Below are 19,747 nucleotides of genomic sequence, written 5' to 3' on the forward strand. Positions count from 1 at the left end.
GCCTGCCTGCTTTACTAGCGTCTCGTCTTTTTCCAACCCCTCCTCCCCTCTTGGATTTCCTTAGTTTCCCCTCTTCTGCAGTCTACCCTCCCTCACGCGATCCTCTCCCCGTCTGCCCATGATCTGACCACCAGCTAGACAGGCGTTTGGTTCGGAAGATCGGGCCCCGAGCCGGCGCCGACGGAGAAGAAGGACCTCACTCCGCCCCTTTTCCTTAGAGCCCGGAGCTGCATCTTAGGGCTGAGGAGTGGGACGTGTCTTCGACCGTCTAACCTCTTGTGGCGTCTCCTAATCCTCTCTCCTGTCCTGCTTCCTTCCTCCTGGGTGAAGATGTTCGTTCCCTGCGGCACGTCAGATCCTGACTTTACTGGCTTCACCCTGCTGATGGTGAGTCCTTCCCCGCCCCTTCACTCCACGTTGCCTTTTCGGGGCTCAGCGGGCGTGATGTGCCTCGGTGGGATCAGAGACCTGGTTCAGGGCCTACACACTCCTGTGGCCCTGGGCTAGTGAGCCAACTGTTATTTATTAAGCACCTACTATATGCTAAGCCCTGTGCTAAAGCACTGGGGTTACGAAGAAAGGCAAAAGGTAGTCCCTGTCCTCGAGGAGCGCACAGTCTAATAGTGGGAGTCAACAAGCACATATGTACAAATTAGTTATATTCAGAATAAGTAAAAAAATTAAAAAAAAAAGATGGATGGCATTAGGATGAAGGGGGATTGGGAGAGGCTTCCCGTAAAAGGTAGAATTTTAGCTAGAATTGAAGGAAGCCAGGGATGCTAGGATGGGGAGATGAGGAAAGAGAGTATTCCCGGCATAGGAGGCTATCAGAGAAAATGCCCAGAACTGAGAGATGCAGTTTTAGGTTTGTGGGACAGCAAAGAGGCAGGTGTCACTGGATTGGAGTATATTTTGAGGCACGGTAGGTGATGGTGTTAGAAGACTCGAGGGGGCGGCGGGAGACTAGATTATAAAGGCCTTTCAACACCAAAGGATTTTATCTTTGATTCTAGAAGGGATAGGGAGCCATTGAAGTTTATTGAGCTGGGAGAGTGAGGTGGGATTGACATAGTGGGACTGACACTTTTGGGAAATCCCTTTGGTGGCTGAATGTAGGATTGAACAGAGTACAGACAGATTTGTGTCAGGCAGACCTAATAGTAAACTACTGCAGTAGTCCAGATGTGAGGTGTTAGGTCTTGGACTTCTGAGAGGAGAAGGTAAGGCCAATTCAAGAGATGATGCAAAAGTGAAATCAATGGACCTTGGCAAACAGATTGGATCTGGGAAGGGAGAATGAGGAGTAGAGGGTGTCTCTTAGGTTGTAAGCCTGAGGGACTGGGAAGATTGTGTTACCCTGGACAGTAATGGGGATATATGGGAGGGTTTAGGGGACAAGATAATAAAAGATAAATATAATCTTACTGTTACTCCCCAGCTCAAAAATCTATTGTTTCTTGGGGAAAATATACACTCCTTACTTGTTATACAAAACCTTTGGAATTCTGGCCCTGTCTACCTTTCTGACCTTGTTTCACAGTATCTTCCTTCTGTATTCTGTTCCAGTCAGAGTAGACTTCTAAGTGTTTGTCTCCATCCTCTCCCTCTATATCTGCATAGGATCCTGTCATCTCTTCCCCTGCTCCTGGCATACTTGGAATTCACTTCTTCCTCCTATCCATGTTTCACAATAAAGATAAATAGAATAGTAATATGACAGATGAAAATTGGTAGGGCTACTCAATTCCTCGGTTTTCTTCTAAGGAGAATTATCTGAAAATGATAGGATAAAAATGGCCAACAGTACCGATAACTCAAACAAGTAATGTTTGTAAGAGAACACTTAGTTGCCCATGATGTTTTCAAGTCTTTTGGTCAAGGGCAGCTGAGTAGCTCAGTGGATTGAGAGCCTGGCCTAGAGACGGGAGGTTCTAGGTTCAAATCTGGCCTCAGACACTTCCTAGCTATGTGACCCTGGACAAGTCACTTGACCCCCATTGCCTAGCCCTTACCACTCTTCTGCCTTGGAGCCAGTACACAGTATTGACACTAAGATGAAAAAAAAGTAAGGGTATAAATAAATAAATGAATAAATGAATAAAGTCTCCTGGCCCATGAATGAATGAATGAATGAAGTCTCCTGGTCCAAATGAACTACATTCTTCATGCTGAAAAACTGATATAATTGAGTTACTGTCAGTAATATTTGAAATAGTATGAAAAACAGCAGAGCTGCCATAGCTTTGGAAAGGGGCAAATATTCTAATTTTTAAAAAATAGGAAGAGAACAGAGTACCAACTATATATAGGCCAGTATAGGCCAGTGAGCTTGACCTTTTAATTCCTGGAAAAATTCTCAAACAAATCTGACAGAATACAGAGGGATACTGACAGACTAGAATGGTGAAATAAATTGAAATGGATGAAATTAATTAGTAATAAATAGAAAACCTTACTCTTGTGTTCAAAAATATCTAGATAGAGGCAAAGTTAAACAATAGTTTGTCTGAATAAGACCTGGGGTTTTTAGTGAACTGTCAGCTTTATGGGATAGCAGTGTGATGTGGCAGCCAAAACAACTAATGCCATCTTGGGTTAAATTTTAAGAGGCAAAAGAAGTGATAGTTTCTTTACCATGGCCACACTACATCTGACAGTCATTTCCATTAGAGTTTTAGGTGATTAGATTTAAGAAGGGCATTAATCGTCTGGAGAGAATTCAGAGGAGTACAACCAGGATGGTGAAAGACCTTGGGTCCCACATCATATAACAGTTGACTGAAGGACTGGGGGTTATTTATCCTAGAGAATAGAAGATTCAGAGGGATTGAGTTTCAGTTATTTAATGAGCTGATTTTTGAATGAAGGGTCTAGACTTCTGGTTTTGGCCCCAGAGGACAGAACCAGGAACAATGAATAAAAATTACAAAGGGACAAACTTGGGCTGGATGTTGGGAAAAGGTTTTGAAAAACTAGAACAGTTCCCAACTAAAATGAGCTTCCACAGGAGGTTCTACTGCATTTGAAGTTTTCTAGAGGCTAGTTGACCACTTATAGTGAGGTACTCTAAAATTCTGTGGTTTGTCCTTAAGACTCAACTCAGATACCAACCTTCCTTGATGCCCCCTAGTTGCTGATGTTTTCTTCCTCATCAGATTACCTTGTATTATATCCCCTTTGTATATATTGTAACCTTCCAAATATAATATAAGCACCTTACATACTGTTTGATTTTTGTCTTTATAACCTAATACTTGGTATAAAGTAGGAGTGATGCTAGTTGTGTTATCATGGAAAAGGTAACAAGAAGAGAAAAGTCTATTAATCACTTACCCTGAGTTTCCTCATTTGTAAAATACGGATATAGTATCTAACTTAGAGAGATGTTGCAAAGATCAAAAGAGAATATATATTAAGTGTTTTGTAAATCATAAAGCACTATATAATTTCCAGCTTTTACTATTAGGAGTTTAATAAATGGCGGCTGAATTGAATTCTGAAACATTAAAGTCAACCTTATCCTCTACAATCATACAACTGTAGAAGAACCAAGTCTGTATTGGTAAGACCCGTCCCCTTCTCTGTTCCCACTGCTTCCACCCTAGTACAACTCTTCATTACTACCTGCATAGACAATTGCAGTGACCTCCTAACATATCTTCCACCTCTAAATAATAACATTTATGTTGCTCTCTGTACCAGAAGTTGTGCTAAGTCCTTTACATTTATCTCATTTGATCCTTACAACAACCCTGAGAGGTAGGTGCTATTATTTTCCTCATTTTACAGATGAGTAAATAGAGGATATGTGACTTGACCAGTGTCACACAGTATCTAAGTCCAGATTTGAACTCTGATCTTCCTGACTTAAGGCCCATGGTGCTGTCCACCTAGCTGCCCTTGTACTTTCTTATCTTCTTTAGTCCAGTTTTCATACTACTGCTAGATTCTTGCATAGATCTAGGTGTGTTCATTATCTGCTTAAATTTTTCTACTCTATCATCTAATTGATTAAAACTGAAACTCCTTTATCTGCCATTCAGGGTCTTCCACAGTCTTCCACAGTTAGCCCTTCCACAGGGTAATGTGACAGTTGAATTAGAGATCAAAGGTTCAACTCAACTCTCAATATTTGATAATTACCTATAGTCTCTTTAAGGCCTGAAGATGCCAGGGTCTTGATTAAAATATTCTTCAGCAGAATCCTTTTGTCCTTCTTAATAGAGGTTCTCTCAACCTTTTGGGTCTTAGAAATAGAACTGTTCCAGGGCACATATCAGAAGTTAATTTAGGCTGATGTCAGTCCACAGATAGGAACAAATGCTAGTAAATCAAATAAGATCATAATAAAAATTATTTTATTGTCCAGGTAAGAAACAATAAGCTAGAATTTTGTTAAGTATATGTAAGTTACACATTCCCAAGGTTAAGCTCTAAAATTTTAAAATATTTTGCTAATTGTGAAATTGATTATTGATCATTGATTATTGATTTGTAGTTAAGAATTTTGTTAATCATAATAGTAACCATTATAACTAAGCTTTAAGATTAGAGTATTATACAAGTTTAATGCCCAGCTTTCAATAAGTGAGCAAAACAAGCATGCCAGTTGAGAGAAATAAGAAAGATGGGTGAAGGATGATTGAATTTGATCACAAGATGTTTTCCTAGACCTGGGCTCCATGGTTATTAAGGAATAGTAAATAAAGAACCTTCTAGAGAATGTTTCAGGAAGATAGCTAAGTCTATGCCCCCTTCTATAACACCATGGACTCTGGAAGATCCTTGATCTAGGAAGGCGCTGCAGGGTTAGCTGTCAAGAGTTCTTCCAAGAGGATGTTGGCCAAATTTGGGTTTTCTGGTCACCATGATGGATGAAGTCTCTCAGTCAGATAGTGTAATTAAGACCCAATCATGATCTTAGATTGGTGGGCATCTCTGGACCTTATGTAACCACCAAACTAAAAAAAGAGCTGCTCTGACTGTATTAGGGCCTTTGGTTACTAAGGGACCATCAAGCTCTATTATAGGTAACTGCTGGCCTTGCTTGGACATTTCGTGCCTGTTTCTCATTATCACAGATTTATCATGACATAATTTTAATAGATGATCTAATATCATTCTTTGTGATTTCAGCCAGCAGTATCAGTAGGGAATGTTGGCCAGCTTGCAATAGATCTGATTATTTCTACACTGAATATGTGTAAGGTTGGTTACTTTTACACCGATTGCCTTGTTCCAATGGTTGGAAACAATCCTTATGCAACTGCAGAAGAAAACTCAACAGAACTCAGTACAAATGCTGAAGGTACGTGCATATGATCTGAGCTTCTATTACTGTTACTGTAGTTATCAGTAAAATTAAATACCTCCTGTGTGCCAGGCACTGGGTTAAAAAAGGTTAGGGGTTAAAAAAGAGGCAGAGGACAGTCTCTGCCATCAAAGAGCTTGCAATCTAACAGGAGAAACAGCATGCAAATATAGACTAAGTGAGCTAAATACAGAATAATTAGGAAATAATTAATAGAGAGGGAAAGTACTAGAATTACTAGAGGCTGGGGAAGGCTTCTAGTGAAAGATAGGATTTTAGTCAGATAGTGCCAGAGAGATCTTGGAGCAAAGTAAGGAGTATTCTGGACCTGAGGAGGCCAGAGAAAATACCCTGTTATGTGAAAAGCTTTGTTCTTAATCCATTTGTGCTAATTCTGTTCTACATAATTATACTGAGCAGAGCATTAGAAATAAGCACTTTCTTTTTGAAGCAAGCACTTATTAATTTCTTACCTTGGGAGGCAGTTAAGTGACTAGTTCATAGAGATACAAGCCTGGGGACAGTGAGGTAGAAGGAAATTATCCTGGGTTCATATCTGGCCTCAAGACACTTCCTAGCTGTGTGACCCTGGGCAAGTCACTTAATTGCAGTTGCCTAGCTCTTACTGCTCTTCTGTCTTGGAACTGCTACTTAGTATCCATTCTAAGACAAAAGATAAGGATTCCAAAAAAAATTCTTACCTTGAGCCTAGCATACATCTTAAAAACTGACCCTTTAAAAAAACAAAGTTGTTCTTGCTTCTAAACCTTTTGAAAATGGCAACTCCTTAAAAAAAAAAATGTTTATACAATGATACATATATAACCCAGTGGAATTTGCTTGTCAGCTCTTGGGGGGAGGGAAATAACACGAACATGTAACCATAGAAAAATATTCTAACTTAATTAATTGATTAGTTTTTAAAAAAAACATGGTTGTACTTTTAGCAGTATTTTTAATTTGAAATTGTACATTTATTTTCATTTGAGTACTTGATATTCTCTTCATTTTTCTTTTCTTCCTGTTCATACTTGATCAGTTTTGTTTTTTATTTTTATGATCATGGCTTAGAATTGGAAGAGTCCAAAGAAACCATCTAGTCCAAACCTCATTTTATAGATAAAGTAACAGATTCATTAGACTTGAAATGACTTACCCCAAAGTCACACAACTAGCAGGTTGCAAAGCCAGATCTTTTGAGTCTTTTGACTCTAAGTCGAGGGCTTTCTCTTTTAAAGCATTCTCCCTTAAGACACAAATAAGGAGACTGAGGCTTACAGAAATTAAGTGATTTGCCCATAGTCGCATAGTTTGTCAATGTCAGAACCAGGATTCCAAACGTGGGTCTCTTGTGCTGGTGCCCAATGAATCATTGCGTGTCCTGTATTTTTCCTTTTAGCTAAAATAATTTTTAAACAATCTGAAATGCACATTAATGTCAAAAAACTAAGAGCTTTAACAGAAGTTCTGAGGAATTCATTCTAGGCTTTTAAAAGTAGTAATGTGTTATCCTGCTAGAAAATTAATCTTACTGTTTTATTAGCTATTACAGTTTTTTCTTTTCAGTGTGGGATATTTAAAGGTCTGTGAAATTCACCTGTACATTTGAGTGTAAATTTGCTGAGAACTAATGTTTAAATATAATGATTAAGGTTTTATATATATCAGTTAATCATTGAGTGAAATAATTTTATACAGAAGTTTAATAGAATTTAATTTTAATGTTTTATCACCTTAAAAGAATACCAGTTGTATTTCCTTGTTTTCATGAATTTACTTAATCTCTTTTTTTCTCTTTTGTTGTAGTATATTCATTGCCTTCAATGAATCTGATGGCTCTCCAACTAAGATCAATTTTTATTAAGGTTAGTATTTTTATTATTGGCCTATATTAAAGATTTAAAAAATAAAACTTAATTAGAAAGCATCCAGATCAGTAGTTCCAGAAATCAAAATTCAAAAGTAACTTGCACTCACCATCTTATAGGTAATAGACTTCTATAAGTTTGTAATAAAGCTTTTTCTCTGGGGAAGAGCAATATCTTCTAAGTTTCTTCTTATAAAGATCTTCTTAGTTTTCAGATTTAAATACTTGTATTTGGTAACGATAAGGAAAAGGCAACAAAGTGAGGGAATCACACGCCTTGATCAATTAGATTTTGTCTTCTCTTTAATAGAATACAAGTGAACACTGGTCTAAGTATATCCCTAATTTTTATCTATTTCCCTGCTTGGTTCTAAAGACAGCATGTAGAGTAGATAGAGTGTTGAGCCTGTGGTTAAAAGGACCAGGTTGAAATCCCATCTCAGACATCTGCCAACTGATTCTTCAGCCTCCCTTTTCCTCTGACAGCATCCTGGGATTTAACTGCTAAGTAATAAAGACTTGCCATCTGCATTGATGGGGCTATTTCCTGTATATAGTATTCTCTACACTGACAGAATCACAGAACCTTCTGTGGTTACTAATCAACCAACAGTGGCAGACCAAAAAATTAGCACTGAAACATTCTGGTCTTATTGCCGCAGTTACATTACATTAGTATAACTGGAGGAAGAGATCCTGAACCTTTTTTTTTTTTTTTTTAACCCTTACCTTCCGTCTTGGAATCAATACTGTGTATTGGCTCCAAGGCATAAGAGTGGTAAGGGTAGGCAATGGGGGTCAAGTGATTTGCCCAGGGTCACACAGCTGGGAAGTGTCTGAGGCCAGATTTGAACCTAGGACCCCCGTCTCTAGGCCTGGTTCTCAATCCACTGAGCTACCCAGCTGCCCCTGAGATCCTGAATCTTGTCTCTGCTGTTTAAACACCAGAATAATATTGCATATCTCTGCAGATTTCCTTTTCCTGATATGCAAAATAGCATTTGGGAATAGATTAAATCTTAAATCATTAAGATCCCTTCCAATTCTTAAGTGCTGAAGTCCTCTGAATTTCAGGTACATAGCTTGAATGGGCTATACTTACAAAGCAGAGTCTTTTCCAGGAAGTTATTATTTAAAAATTATCCTATTGTTATTCTAAAACATTTACCTTTCATCTGGGTTGTTTTGTTTTTTGTTTTTGTTTATTACCTTCCGTCTTAGTATTGTAAAAACTAAATGTTAATCTCCCAAAGACCCCAAGGGAGGATATTTTAACATGTTAGTCTCCCAAAGAATCAAAGGGAGGATTGTGTGAAGTGAACCCCCTTCCCCCAGGACCACTAACTTTATGTCACATGGCTGGACGTCATATGAGGGCACTCCAAACATGGGTCATGGGGGACAGTAACTTAGGGACATGATGCAGAACTAAAGGTTACTCCAAGGGTAAAGGAAAAGATAAAAGAGGCAGCTCCAAGAAGTACACCCTCTTTATTCCCTTGGACAGCAGCGTTGTAGGACGCTGGCTGAGAGCGATGAGGTGGAGTGCCACATGGCTAGATTAGAATGAAATTAGAAAATGCTTAAATCTCCCTCTATCTCTATGCTCTCTATTTCAAGTAAATATTAATAAACTCTATGGAAATTAAAAACCAGAGTTTTAAATTTAGTTTTAACAGAATTAATCCTTCTTTAAGTCCTTATCTCCCATCTTAGAATTAATATTATGTATTGGTTCCAAGGCAGAAAGATGGTAAAGCACTAGGCAGTGGGGGTTAAGTGACTTGCCCAGAGACACATAACTAGGAAGTGTCTTGAGGTCAGGTTTGAACCCAGAACCTTTCTAGGCCTGGCTCTCAGTGCACTGAGCCATCTAGCTGCACCCCCACCCCTTAGTATCAATTCAAAGATAGAAGAGCAGCAGGCACTAGGAGGTAAGTGACTCACCCAAGGTCATTCCCAGGAAGTATCTGAGACCAGATTGAACTCATTTCCTCCAAGCCTGATGCTCTATTCACTGGGTTACCTAGTTGCCCCTCTGTCTGTTGAAGAAAGGCAGTTACTTTTGACTTTACACAGAAAATCTACCATATTATGCTTTTTGATTTTTGCTTCTTTCTGTCATGGATGAGGATTAGTGAAAGGCATAAGAGAAGAGATGGAAGCATTAAAAAAGAATCTTTTTTTTTAGCAGCTAGAAAAAGATAAAAAGAATGTATTTCTGACTTCCTATCAAGTTTTTAAAAAGAAAAACATGTAGAAATTAAATATTGAAGAAAATAGCTTTTGCTTACTGTTTTTTAGTTAATGCTGGGGGTATTTGAATTGACAACTAAGAAGAAACTGGACTTGATAGTGATTTTCCTAGTGTACTAAGGAATTGTTGTATGTTATTTAATAATATGCATATTATCAAAAATATTGCACATTTTTATTTTGCTTTATAATCTACTTGTTTTTTCATAGTATAGATTTGGAACTTGAGTAATATGTTAATAAGCCACATTTATTAAATTTTCTCTCTTTTTTGATCTTTAAGGACAATAAATGGGCTTGCAAATAATATTACTTTTATTATATATAATTAGGTATATAAATATCACATTAAAAAACACCCTCAATTGGACCTGCAAGTTTTTGCCATCCATATAAACCACCAAGATCTGACTTTGATGACTTTTTTTTTCTTCTTTTCAATGGTGATTAAAGTACAAATCAAAGCCATTTTGTGAAAAACTCATTTCCTGGGTGAAAAGCAGTAAATGTGCCAGAGTTATTGTTCTTTCAAGCAGTCATTCTTATCATTGTGATGACCAGCAGCTTCGCAGGTATGTTAAATCATCCTCTTTCTCATGACATACATTATATAATATTGTATTTCTATCATTACTGCAGTTTTAATGTAGAAGTTGGTCTCAGTATTATCAGTATAGTAAAGAGGTTGTTTTAGTGTATCCAACCTATGTGGCAGTGGATAGATGTGAGCATTTATTCTATTTTGACCTTTTCTATTTCATAAGATCTCAAGAAATGAGATTTGACAGGAGGGGCCAGATGTTTAGAATTATTTGTTCCTTGCTCTGTGTCTCTGTATCACAGAGCTTAGTAATAAAGAAGGATGTTTAACCGGGGATGATAGGTAAATGCCTTTCTGGAAGGTTGAATTGATATTTTCTTTCATTCTTATGGGACCACTCATCTTCACAGAAAGGAGTTCATTTGACTTTAATTACAATCCTCTGGAGTGTCAGAATGAGTCCTTTAATATAGGACAAAGGAAGTACTTAGGAGGACATGAGTTATAACATACTGTCTTTCATTACCAATTATATACTTTGAAATTACATTTTTATTGTCACTTATACCAGAGTCTAGAGTACTATCAGAGAATTAAATGGTGTTTTTAAAAAACTCCTTTTCGTTATTTTTTTGTCAATGGGAATGGAAATGTCCTCAGATGATAACTTTGTATCAGAGAACTTCTATCAGAGAAAATAGGATGACTTCTACATATTCTGAAATTTTACACTTTCTCTGTTTCCATTTTGCCTGTGGTATGAATGTGGCTAATAGGTGAAATTCGCAAGCAATGATGCTCAATATGTATAACTCTGTTATTCAGTTTTGAAATAATACTTGCTTCTACCAAGAAATCAGGTTTAAACATCATAATTTTATACCAAAAAAATTAGGATAAAGATTCTTTTTTAATGGCTATTTGCAGAACATTTGTAGTTGGGGAAGATTCATCTTATAACTAGAGTTAATTTCTAAGACTTACAATGTAAAGAATTCACAGTATTAATAAGAAATGGGAATAGGAAAAGGTAGAACAGCCAAGAAAGTATAAAATTTTAGGATGGTTTCAAATTTCTTTTTTGTTTTTCTTTCTCAGTTATGTATTGTCCATAAGGCAGGTGATTGAAAGCCACAAAACTGAAATTAGTTGTTCTTTTAAAAATATTCTAAGGGGACTCTGACAGGGGTCAAGAGTTAATCAATTGTATAAAAAATCAAGCCATTCCCCAATTGATAAATGGGCAAGAGACATGAATAGACAATTCTCAGGGAAAGAAATCAAAAGTATCAATAAGCACATGAGAAAGTGTTCTAAATCTCTAATAATTAGAAAAATGCAAATCAAAACAAGTCTGAGGTATCACCTCACACCTAGCAGATTGGCTAAAATGAAAGAAGGGGAGAGTAATGAATGCTGGAGGGGATGTGGCAAAATTGGGACATTAATGCATTGCTGGTGGAGTTGTGAACTGATCCAACCATTCTGGCTGGCAATTTGGAACTATGCTCAAAGGGCTATAAAAGAATGACTGCCCTTTGATCCAGCCATACCATTGTTGGGTTTGTACCCCAAAGAGATCATAGATAAACAGACTTGTACGAAAATATTTATAGCTGCACTTTTTGTGGTGGCAAAAAACTGGAAAAGGAGGGTATGTCCTTCAATTGGGGAATGGCTGAACAAATTGTGGTATATGCTGGTGATGGAAATAATAAACTGGAGGAATTCCATGTGAACTGGAAAGACCTCCAGGAATTGATGCAGAGCAAAAGGAGCAGAGCCAGAAGAACATTATACACAGAGACTGATACACTGTGGTAAAATAGAATGTAATGGACCTCTGTACCAGCAGTAATGCAATGACACAGGACAGTTCTGAGGGATTTATGGTAAAGAACGCTACCCACATTCAGAGGAAGGACTGCAGGAGAGGAAACATATAAGAAAAACAACTGCTTGAACACATGGATTGAGGCGGATATGATTAGGGATGTAGACTCGAAACTACCACACCAATGCAACTATCAACAATTTGGAAATAGGTCTTGATCAATGATACATGTTAAAACCAGGGGAAATACGCATCAGCCATGGGTGGGGGGACAGCGGGGGGTGAAGGGGAAAGTAGGAGCATGAATCATGTAACCATGTTAAAAATGAATATTAATAAATGGTTAATAAAAAAAATAAAAAATAATTATTCTAAGGGGGCAGCCGGGTAGCTCAGTGGATTGAGATCCAGGCCTAGAGGTGGAAGGTCCTACGTTCAAATCTGGCCTTAGACACTTCCTTGCTGTGTGACCCTGAGCAAGTAATTGCTTAGTTCTTATTGCTCTTCTGCCTTGGAATCAACACACAGCATTGATTCCAAGATAGAAGGTAAAAAAAATACTCTACTATTCCTTGATTAAAGAGACTTCTCTTAATTTTTCATCTGATGGAACCCAAAATAATTATTAACCAGATGCTGGTATTACCTTAGTATGTGATATTTATGGTGATTTTTTTTAATGAATGTATTAAATTATTGTCTCCAGCATTCCATTCCGATATTTAATTACACCTGAAATGGAAAAAAGTGTCGGTGAAACATTACAGGACCTCCACTGGAAGGAAATGGAAAAAAGCAAACTGTTTCCTGAAATAAGTGATTCTGGGTTGTGTGTCCGTATCCCTGGAGGTGGTATTACAAAAACCTTATACACTGAGAGGTGAGTATATAAGCTGGCTTCATAGAAATTTTGAAGACATTTTTAACATGAGCATAGTGTAAAAGGGGCATTTAAAGATATATAAGTAACTTTGGTGTAATTAATCAAAAAGTGTTCCTACTTGACCTCAGGTGCTATGGTCAACTCTTACTGACAAAATTGGGGGGGGGGAAGATGGAAAATTTTTTTCACTTAACTTTTTTAGTAACACATACACATAGCCTTTGAATCACCTGAGGATTTTTAGGACATTTGAAACTTAGTACCCTTTAACTTCCTTTTTTTGCCTATCATTTCACAGAAACTCAGGTTAAGTTGGGTACCAGTTAAAAGTTGAACTATGGGAATGTAACCTAGGAAAATTTTACTTAGGTATAGAGTTTAGTCTCCCACAGTATTCTTGTATACTGTGGATGCTTTTTTTTTTGTCCTTTGCTATTTTGTGGTTTATTCAAATATTTGTCACATTCCTACTATATAAAGTACTTAAAAAGATCTCCACCAATGAATGAGCATACATTTATTCAGCACCTTTTATGTGCCACACACTGTGCTAGGGATGAGAGAGAGACAAAATCAGCAATAAAATACTCCCTCTGGGGGCAGCTGGGTAGCTCAGTGGATTGAGAGTCAGGCCTAGAGATGGGAGGTCCTAGGTTCAAATCCAGCCTCAGACACTTCCCAGCTGTGTGACCCTGGGCAAGTCACTTGACCCCCATTGCCCACCCTTACCACTCTTCCACCTAGGAGCCAATACACAGAAGTTAAGGGTTTAAAAAATAAAATAAAATAAATATCAAGAAAAAAAATACTCCCTCACCCCAAAGTGTTTGCCTTCTCTTGGGAAGGGCCACATAAATATAGATACATATCTACCAAATAAAGACAAGAACATTTAGAGGGTTTGCTAGCAGCTGAAAGGAATGAGGAAAGGCTTCATATAATAAAGATTCTAAGATGGGGAAGGGAGGAGGGGGTGCATTCTAGATATTTGAGATAGCCAGTTCAAAAACATGATAGTGGGAGATGGAGTAATATGTAAGGAACAGTTAGAAATCCAGTTTAACTAAATAATAGAATAAGGGATGGAGAATAATGTTTAGTGAGACTGGAAGGGGTGGTTGTAAAAGACTTTAAATGACAAATACAGTTTATGTTTGATCTAAAAGTAATAGGGAGCATCTGTATGTAGTAGGGGAGGTACATGGTCAGATACATACATATGGCCATCCTCATTTTAAAGTTGCTAATCTTAAGACCTTTAAAATAGAATTATTGCCAGGGAAGGAACATCTATAGATGGAGTACCAATCATGAAAACTGACGTGTGTCAGCTGCCATGATAGTGTTGGAAAAAATCCTTCCCTTAAAAGTTGAGTCCTGATTGGGTTAAAAAGATTATTTATTAAAAGACAAAATGTAGACATGCATACAAGAGGACATCCAGAATGGATAGAGACCCTATAGTCCAAGAGAGATTGAGTCAATGTATCTTGCAAGCCACCATGAGTGGTTTCTGGAGGATTTGGAAGTGGAGAATAGGCAGTCTCTTCCAGGGGCAGGTGGAACATAGAAGCAAGGTGTTTGGTAGCAACTGTTGACCACAAGACTGGTTTAAGCTAGCTTACGCCAACCCAGGGAGAGTTTATGATGGACAGCTCAGCAAGGTCAGCCAGCAAACACCATGAAGGCATCAGGGAGTGAGCAAGACTTCTGTCTCACCACAGCCTCCTAATTGCCTTTTTACCACAAACAGGCTTGTTCTATGTCCATTGAATCTGTTTAGAAAGGTAATCATAGAAAACATAAATTGGTTTCAGAAATATTTTGACAATACCAAAGCTAGTTCAACTGTGGTGAATACAGAGCTCATCTAGCTGATTATGAGACTAGTTATCTGTCATTAGTTTCATTTTAAATTACAAAGAGATCATGAATATGTAAAGAGCATCTCATTTACTAAAGGATGGTGTTGAAGTCTGCCAGCTGCTAGTTTTAAATTTTTTTTTAGTTTATTATTTTTATTTTTTAAGTAACAAGAAAAAAAGTCTTGATATATATCTATATAGCTCTGCAGAATAAATTCCCACATTATCCATATCTGAAAATGTCCGTTTCTTTCTGCCTTATAAGGTCATCACCTCTTTTTCAGAAGTTGACTAGTGTTTTTATCTTCATTTTTTTGGACTCAGAGTTTATTATTGCATTGATCAGAATTCTAAAATCTTTTTAGTTTTTATTATATAAATTGTTCTCCTGGTTCAGCTCATTTCATTCTGCATATGTTCATAAAGTTCTGAAATTATCTATTTCATCATTTCTTATGACATGGTAACATCCCATTACACTCATATTCCAAAATTTGTTTGCAGTTCCTCATCAGGAGAATACCCCATTAGTTTCCAGTTTGGTGCTACAGTGGAAAAAACTAAATAAATATATATGTAAATAAACTAAATAAATATTCCATATTGGATTTTTGAAAACTGTCTAGTTCCTCTCTATGGTCTCATGATTAGGCATCACATGAGATTTTCATGTATTCATATCCTCCTAATGGCCCTTGGGATAAGTGGGATAAGCCCTACACTTAACTATCTTGTTTCTATGGCTTTGTTATTATACTTATCAGTTATGTTCTCTGGGTTTTGATCAAGCATTTTCCTATAGTTCCTGCTTTAGGGACACCATGAGTGGTTTCAGGATGATTTAGAAATGGAAAATGGGAAGTTTCTTCCGGGGCAGGTGGAACATAGAAGCAAGGTGTTTGGTACCAACAGCTAACCACAAGACTTAGGTTTTTTTGTATAAGTATCTTTTTTTAATTTATCCCATTTCAAGTTGTTTTCTTGCATTTAATTATCCTAGTCCCTTTTGTAACTTCCCTTACCCCTTTATGTTATTAATAACAAAGCTATTCTATTTCACATTTCAGTGAATTGACTATGATGTTTCCGATAATCATATCTTTCCTAAAATAGATGCTGCATAATGGTCAGTCATGTGGCATGGCTTTGGGACAGGAGTTTGGCTATCATGGAGTCCAAATGTCGAATACCAAAGTCCACATTAGTTTGTGGCATTTATTTGGCAAATTCTATCACCACCATTAAGATTGTGAGCTCCAGTAGGACAGTGAATAGTGAGTCAGGTACAGAGTCTGGAGGACCTGGGTTCAAATCTGGCCTTAGACACTTCCCAGTTGTGTAAATCACTTAACTTCGCTTGCCTAGCCCTTACCATTTTTCTGCCATTGATTCTGACAGAAAATAAGGGTTGTTTAAAAAAAAAAAAAAAAGATTGTGAACTCATGAGTGATGGGGACTGTCTTTTATCTTTCTTTATCCCCAGCACTTAGCATAGTGCCCATTACCTAGAAAAGCCCTTAATAAATACTAATTGACTGATTGACCAACTCACATTGGAGAAGGAAGTAGTTTAGTAGTAGTGATATGATTTTTAATTGCCTAGTCATACATACTTAAAGCTCTCTACCAGAAAATAGAACAGATGAAATCATCTGCCTAACAATGTGTGAGCTTCTTCACTAGTTAAACTGTGGAAGGGGACATGCCAAATTCTTCTTCCTGATTAATTCTCTTTGTTGTAGTTGTTCCAAAGGGATACAAATGGCGGTTGTCCTGAAATTTGTTTCAGAAGGAGATAATATCCCAGATGCCTTTGACCTTGTTAGATATCTTAATGATTGGCTTCAGATAATTAAACCTCAAGTAAGTGTTCTTTTCTTTCATTTGCCCTCCAATGCTGTCTCTTCATCTCCTCATTTATTTCATGTACCATTTATAAACCATTATAGGTTGTTGTCCATGTTGGTAAATCGAGACAAGAGTATAAAAAGTAGTTCCATCCATTTCATCAGGAAGAGTGGGGCAGAGGCAAGGATGAGGTCCAGTTGAGGCGGATGATGGAGGACACTTAACAGTAGAACCATTTACTTACTGATTACAAATTTAATTTTTATAAATTAATCAAATGTTAGCATATTACCATATATAAACCCAAATGTTCCCAGCAGCTTTCTTAAGCACTCGATGAGTATTGCCCTCCAGACTGTTTCCCCATGTAGTATTATCAACTCTGGTTTCTCTCCTAGAAGATGTCTCACTACTCTAAATCTGAAGACTTGGAAGTTACAGCTATCAATGCTAAAGTAAAACTTGTTACACTTTTCTTTCACTCTTAATTTGATGTCATTGAGATAGAAACAGTTGCAAAGTTTTCTTTTAAACTTGAGTTGTTTCAGGAGCAGCTGGGTGGCTCAGTGGACTGAAAGCCAGGCCTGGAGATGAGAGGTCCTGGGTTCAAATCTAGTCTCAGACACTTCCTAGCTGTGTGGCCCTGGGCAAGACACTTAACCCCCATTGCCTACCCCTTACCACTCTTGCCTTGGAACCAGTACATAGTATTGATTCTAAGGTAGAAGATAAGAGTTTTAAATTTAAAAAATAAATAAACTTGAGTTGTTTCAAGAAGTACATGATGTATTTTTTATGACAAATTCTGAATAAATAATCTGGAAAGCAATATTTAACTGTTGGTAAAGTTCTTTGTCACTATGAGATACTCCATCATTGTGAAGTCTTGAAGTGTCAAGGCATGATGGAAAGAATGCTGGACTTCTCAGAGATCTTGGCTCTGCTCAAGTTTACCTAGCTTGATTAAAATAGCTAGATTTATATAGTGCTTTAAAGTTTGCAAAGAACTTCACAAATCTTGTCTCATTTGTTCTCCCAGTAATTCAGCACATATGTGCTTTTGTTCCCTTTTTATAGGTAAGGAAATTGAGGCGGAGAAAAGTTGAGTGGCTTGCCCCTGGTCACATAGCTAGAAAGTGTCTAACCTCTTAATGTGTCAGACAACTCTGAGCCTTTTGGTTTCAGGGCAGTTGCTTGACTCCCTTGCTCAAGAGAGTGCCCTGATGGACTGCTCCTCATTCAGTGAAATCAGAGCTGACCCATCAGCAAATCACTTAATCTACAAACTCATATCCTCAACCTATGAAAGGAGAATAATATCTGAATTCCCTGCTTTCCAGGATGGTTGTGAAGAAAGCAACTCATAATTTATACGCAAGTGCTGCCAGGTGTTGAGCCGGGAGTCAGGAAGACCTGACTTCAAAACCTGCCTCAGATACTAGCTATAAAACCCAGAAAAGTCATTTTACCCTGTTTGCCTTAGTTTCCTCATCTGTAAAATGAGCTGGAGAAGGAAATTGCAAACCACTCAGTAAATGGCCAAGAAAATTCCAAATGGGAACGTGAAGAGTCGGGAACAACTGAATAATACAAAAAGCTATAAAACACTTATAATTAGGAAATGTATGACACAAAAACATTACGTAAAAAATAAATGCTAGGTTCTCTTAAGTGTTTTATTGCTATATTTTTTTTTTAAACACCATCCTAAGACTGAATCTTCAGAGAGAAGGGAAATGGGCTTCATGTTGAAAAATGTTTTTTAATGCCTTTCTGGGTAACCCAAAGCCCTGTTACATCTTTTTGAAAGTTTATTTGTATGTCGTGTTGCCTCCTGCCTAGAATAGGCCTAGTTCAGGCCCACAGCAACTTGAGTAAACATTCAGCACATGTGGCTGCATTTTTAACAGCCACCTTCCATTTAGAATCTTGCTTATTAACAAGATCCAGCCACAGACACCTTGACACTTCTTTGTGATTTGACACCAAGGTAAGGAAGTAGAAATACTGGGTTCACACGAAGAAAAAGAAACATTTTTTTCCCCTGATAGTTTCCAAGCAAACAGATTGGAGACTAAGGAAAGAGAGACTATATAGTGCCCGAGTGTTGGAATGGAATTTAATGTTTGAAAGTCTAATGTATTTTTGTTTTTAAATCCAGGACTGCAATGACCCATCAACATCTGTTTCCCAGTGGAAAATGCCAAGTTCTTGGAGATTGCTCTTTGGCAGCGGCCTCCCTCCTGCACTTTTTTAAGTACTTGTCACTGCTCATAGCGACTCATACAATCTGACAGTACTGTTATGTGTGTCCTCAAGTTTTGGGGGCCATCCCTATGATTTAATCCCTCTCTCTTGGTGGGAAGCTTCCTCAGTTTGTGCAGATTGGCAACTTCTCTGGGACTTGTAGTCTTAGAAAGTTGCATGCAGCACCAAGAGATCAAGTTACTTCTTCAGCCAGTAAAATGGAAACATTGAACTAGGTCTTCTTGACCTCCAAGCCAGCCCTTTGTCTAAGATACCCTCTTGTGTCCTGAAATACTAATTACCAAATACAACCATCTAACAACTTTTAAAACAAGTAAACTTGTATTATGTCAGTATCTTTGTCAGTTTGACAGAAAATCTCAAAGAAATAGAATAATAATCATCCTAACTTTAATATATAACAAAAACAAATTTTATAGAATAAACTTTTTCTTAAGAAATTATTGACTGAATTGTGGTTTTTGGTTTTTCATTGAAAATAGTCCTGACCAAGAAAGAATATATTAGTCGATGACCTTTTTTTTTTTTTACTCTTAGGTTAAATATCCTACATTAGGTTCTCTTTTATATGCACTGAGGATTTACATACTAAGATCGACAGAATCTCCTTCCCTATCTGAATTCTGAGCACTTACGAGGTTCTGTCTTAGCTACTGAAGCTACTGAAGCTTTAGCAATCCATACCTCTGCCTTCCATATTTTGGCACACCTGACCTTGCTTGTCTTAAAAATTGGCCATTGTTTCCTGCCAGTTTAATACATATTCCTGAGATCTATTGAGACCATTTCAGGGTAGAGGAATGGTATAAACAGGTTTAGGCAAGAGGAAGTAATTTCTCTTGGCATCCTGTGGCCTTGAGGAAAGACTACCCTACATGAAGTTATCCTTGGGACTTCAGGAAATGCAAGGCAGTTTTTTAGGTGATGTGTGTTGAGCAGTGATTTAGGAAAGTGTGGAGTAGGAGGAGACATTCCAAGCTTTCCAGGAGCAGAATTAAGCTGGCTATATTCAATTCTTATCCCTGAAAAACTGATTGTGTGAGATATCTTTACATAGAACTTTGCATGGTACCT

General features: G+C 37.5%; 1 protein-coding gene across 1 annotated transcript; it reads left to right on the top strand.

Moving 5' to 3' along the window:
• Nucleotides 1–253: 253 nt before the first annotated feature.
• On the top strand, nucleotides 254–19,054 carry PSMG2 (proteasome assembly chaperone 2). Its single transcript, XM_044658075.1, has 7 exons — nucleotides 254–387; nucleotides 5,137–5,308; nucleotides 7,118–7,176; nucleotides 9,888–10,006; nucleotides 12,516–12,689; nucleotides 16,300–16,426; nucleotides 18,567–19,054. Exons 1-7 carry the CDS (start codon nucleotides 331–333, stop codon nucleotides 18,660–18,662), a joined length of 804 nt encoding a protein of 267 aa, XP_044514010.1. The 5' UTR covers nucleotides 254–330; the 3' UTR covers nucleotides 18,663–19,054.
• The last annotated feature ends 693 nt before the right edge of the window (nucleotides 19,055–19,747 follow it).

This window comes from Gracilinanus agilis, chromosome 1 (assembly GCF_016433145.1).
Source record: "Gracilinanus agilis isolate LMUSP501 chromosome 1, AgileGrace, whole genome shotgun sequence".
NCBI lineage: Eukaryota > Metazoa > Chordata > Mammalia > Didelphimorphia > Didelphidae > Gracilinanus > Gracilinanus agilis.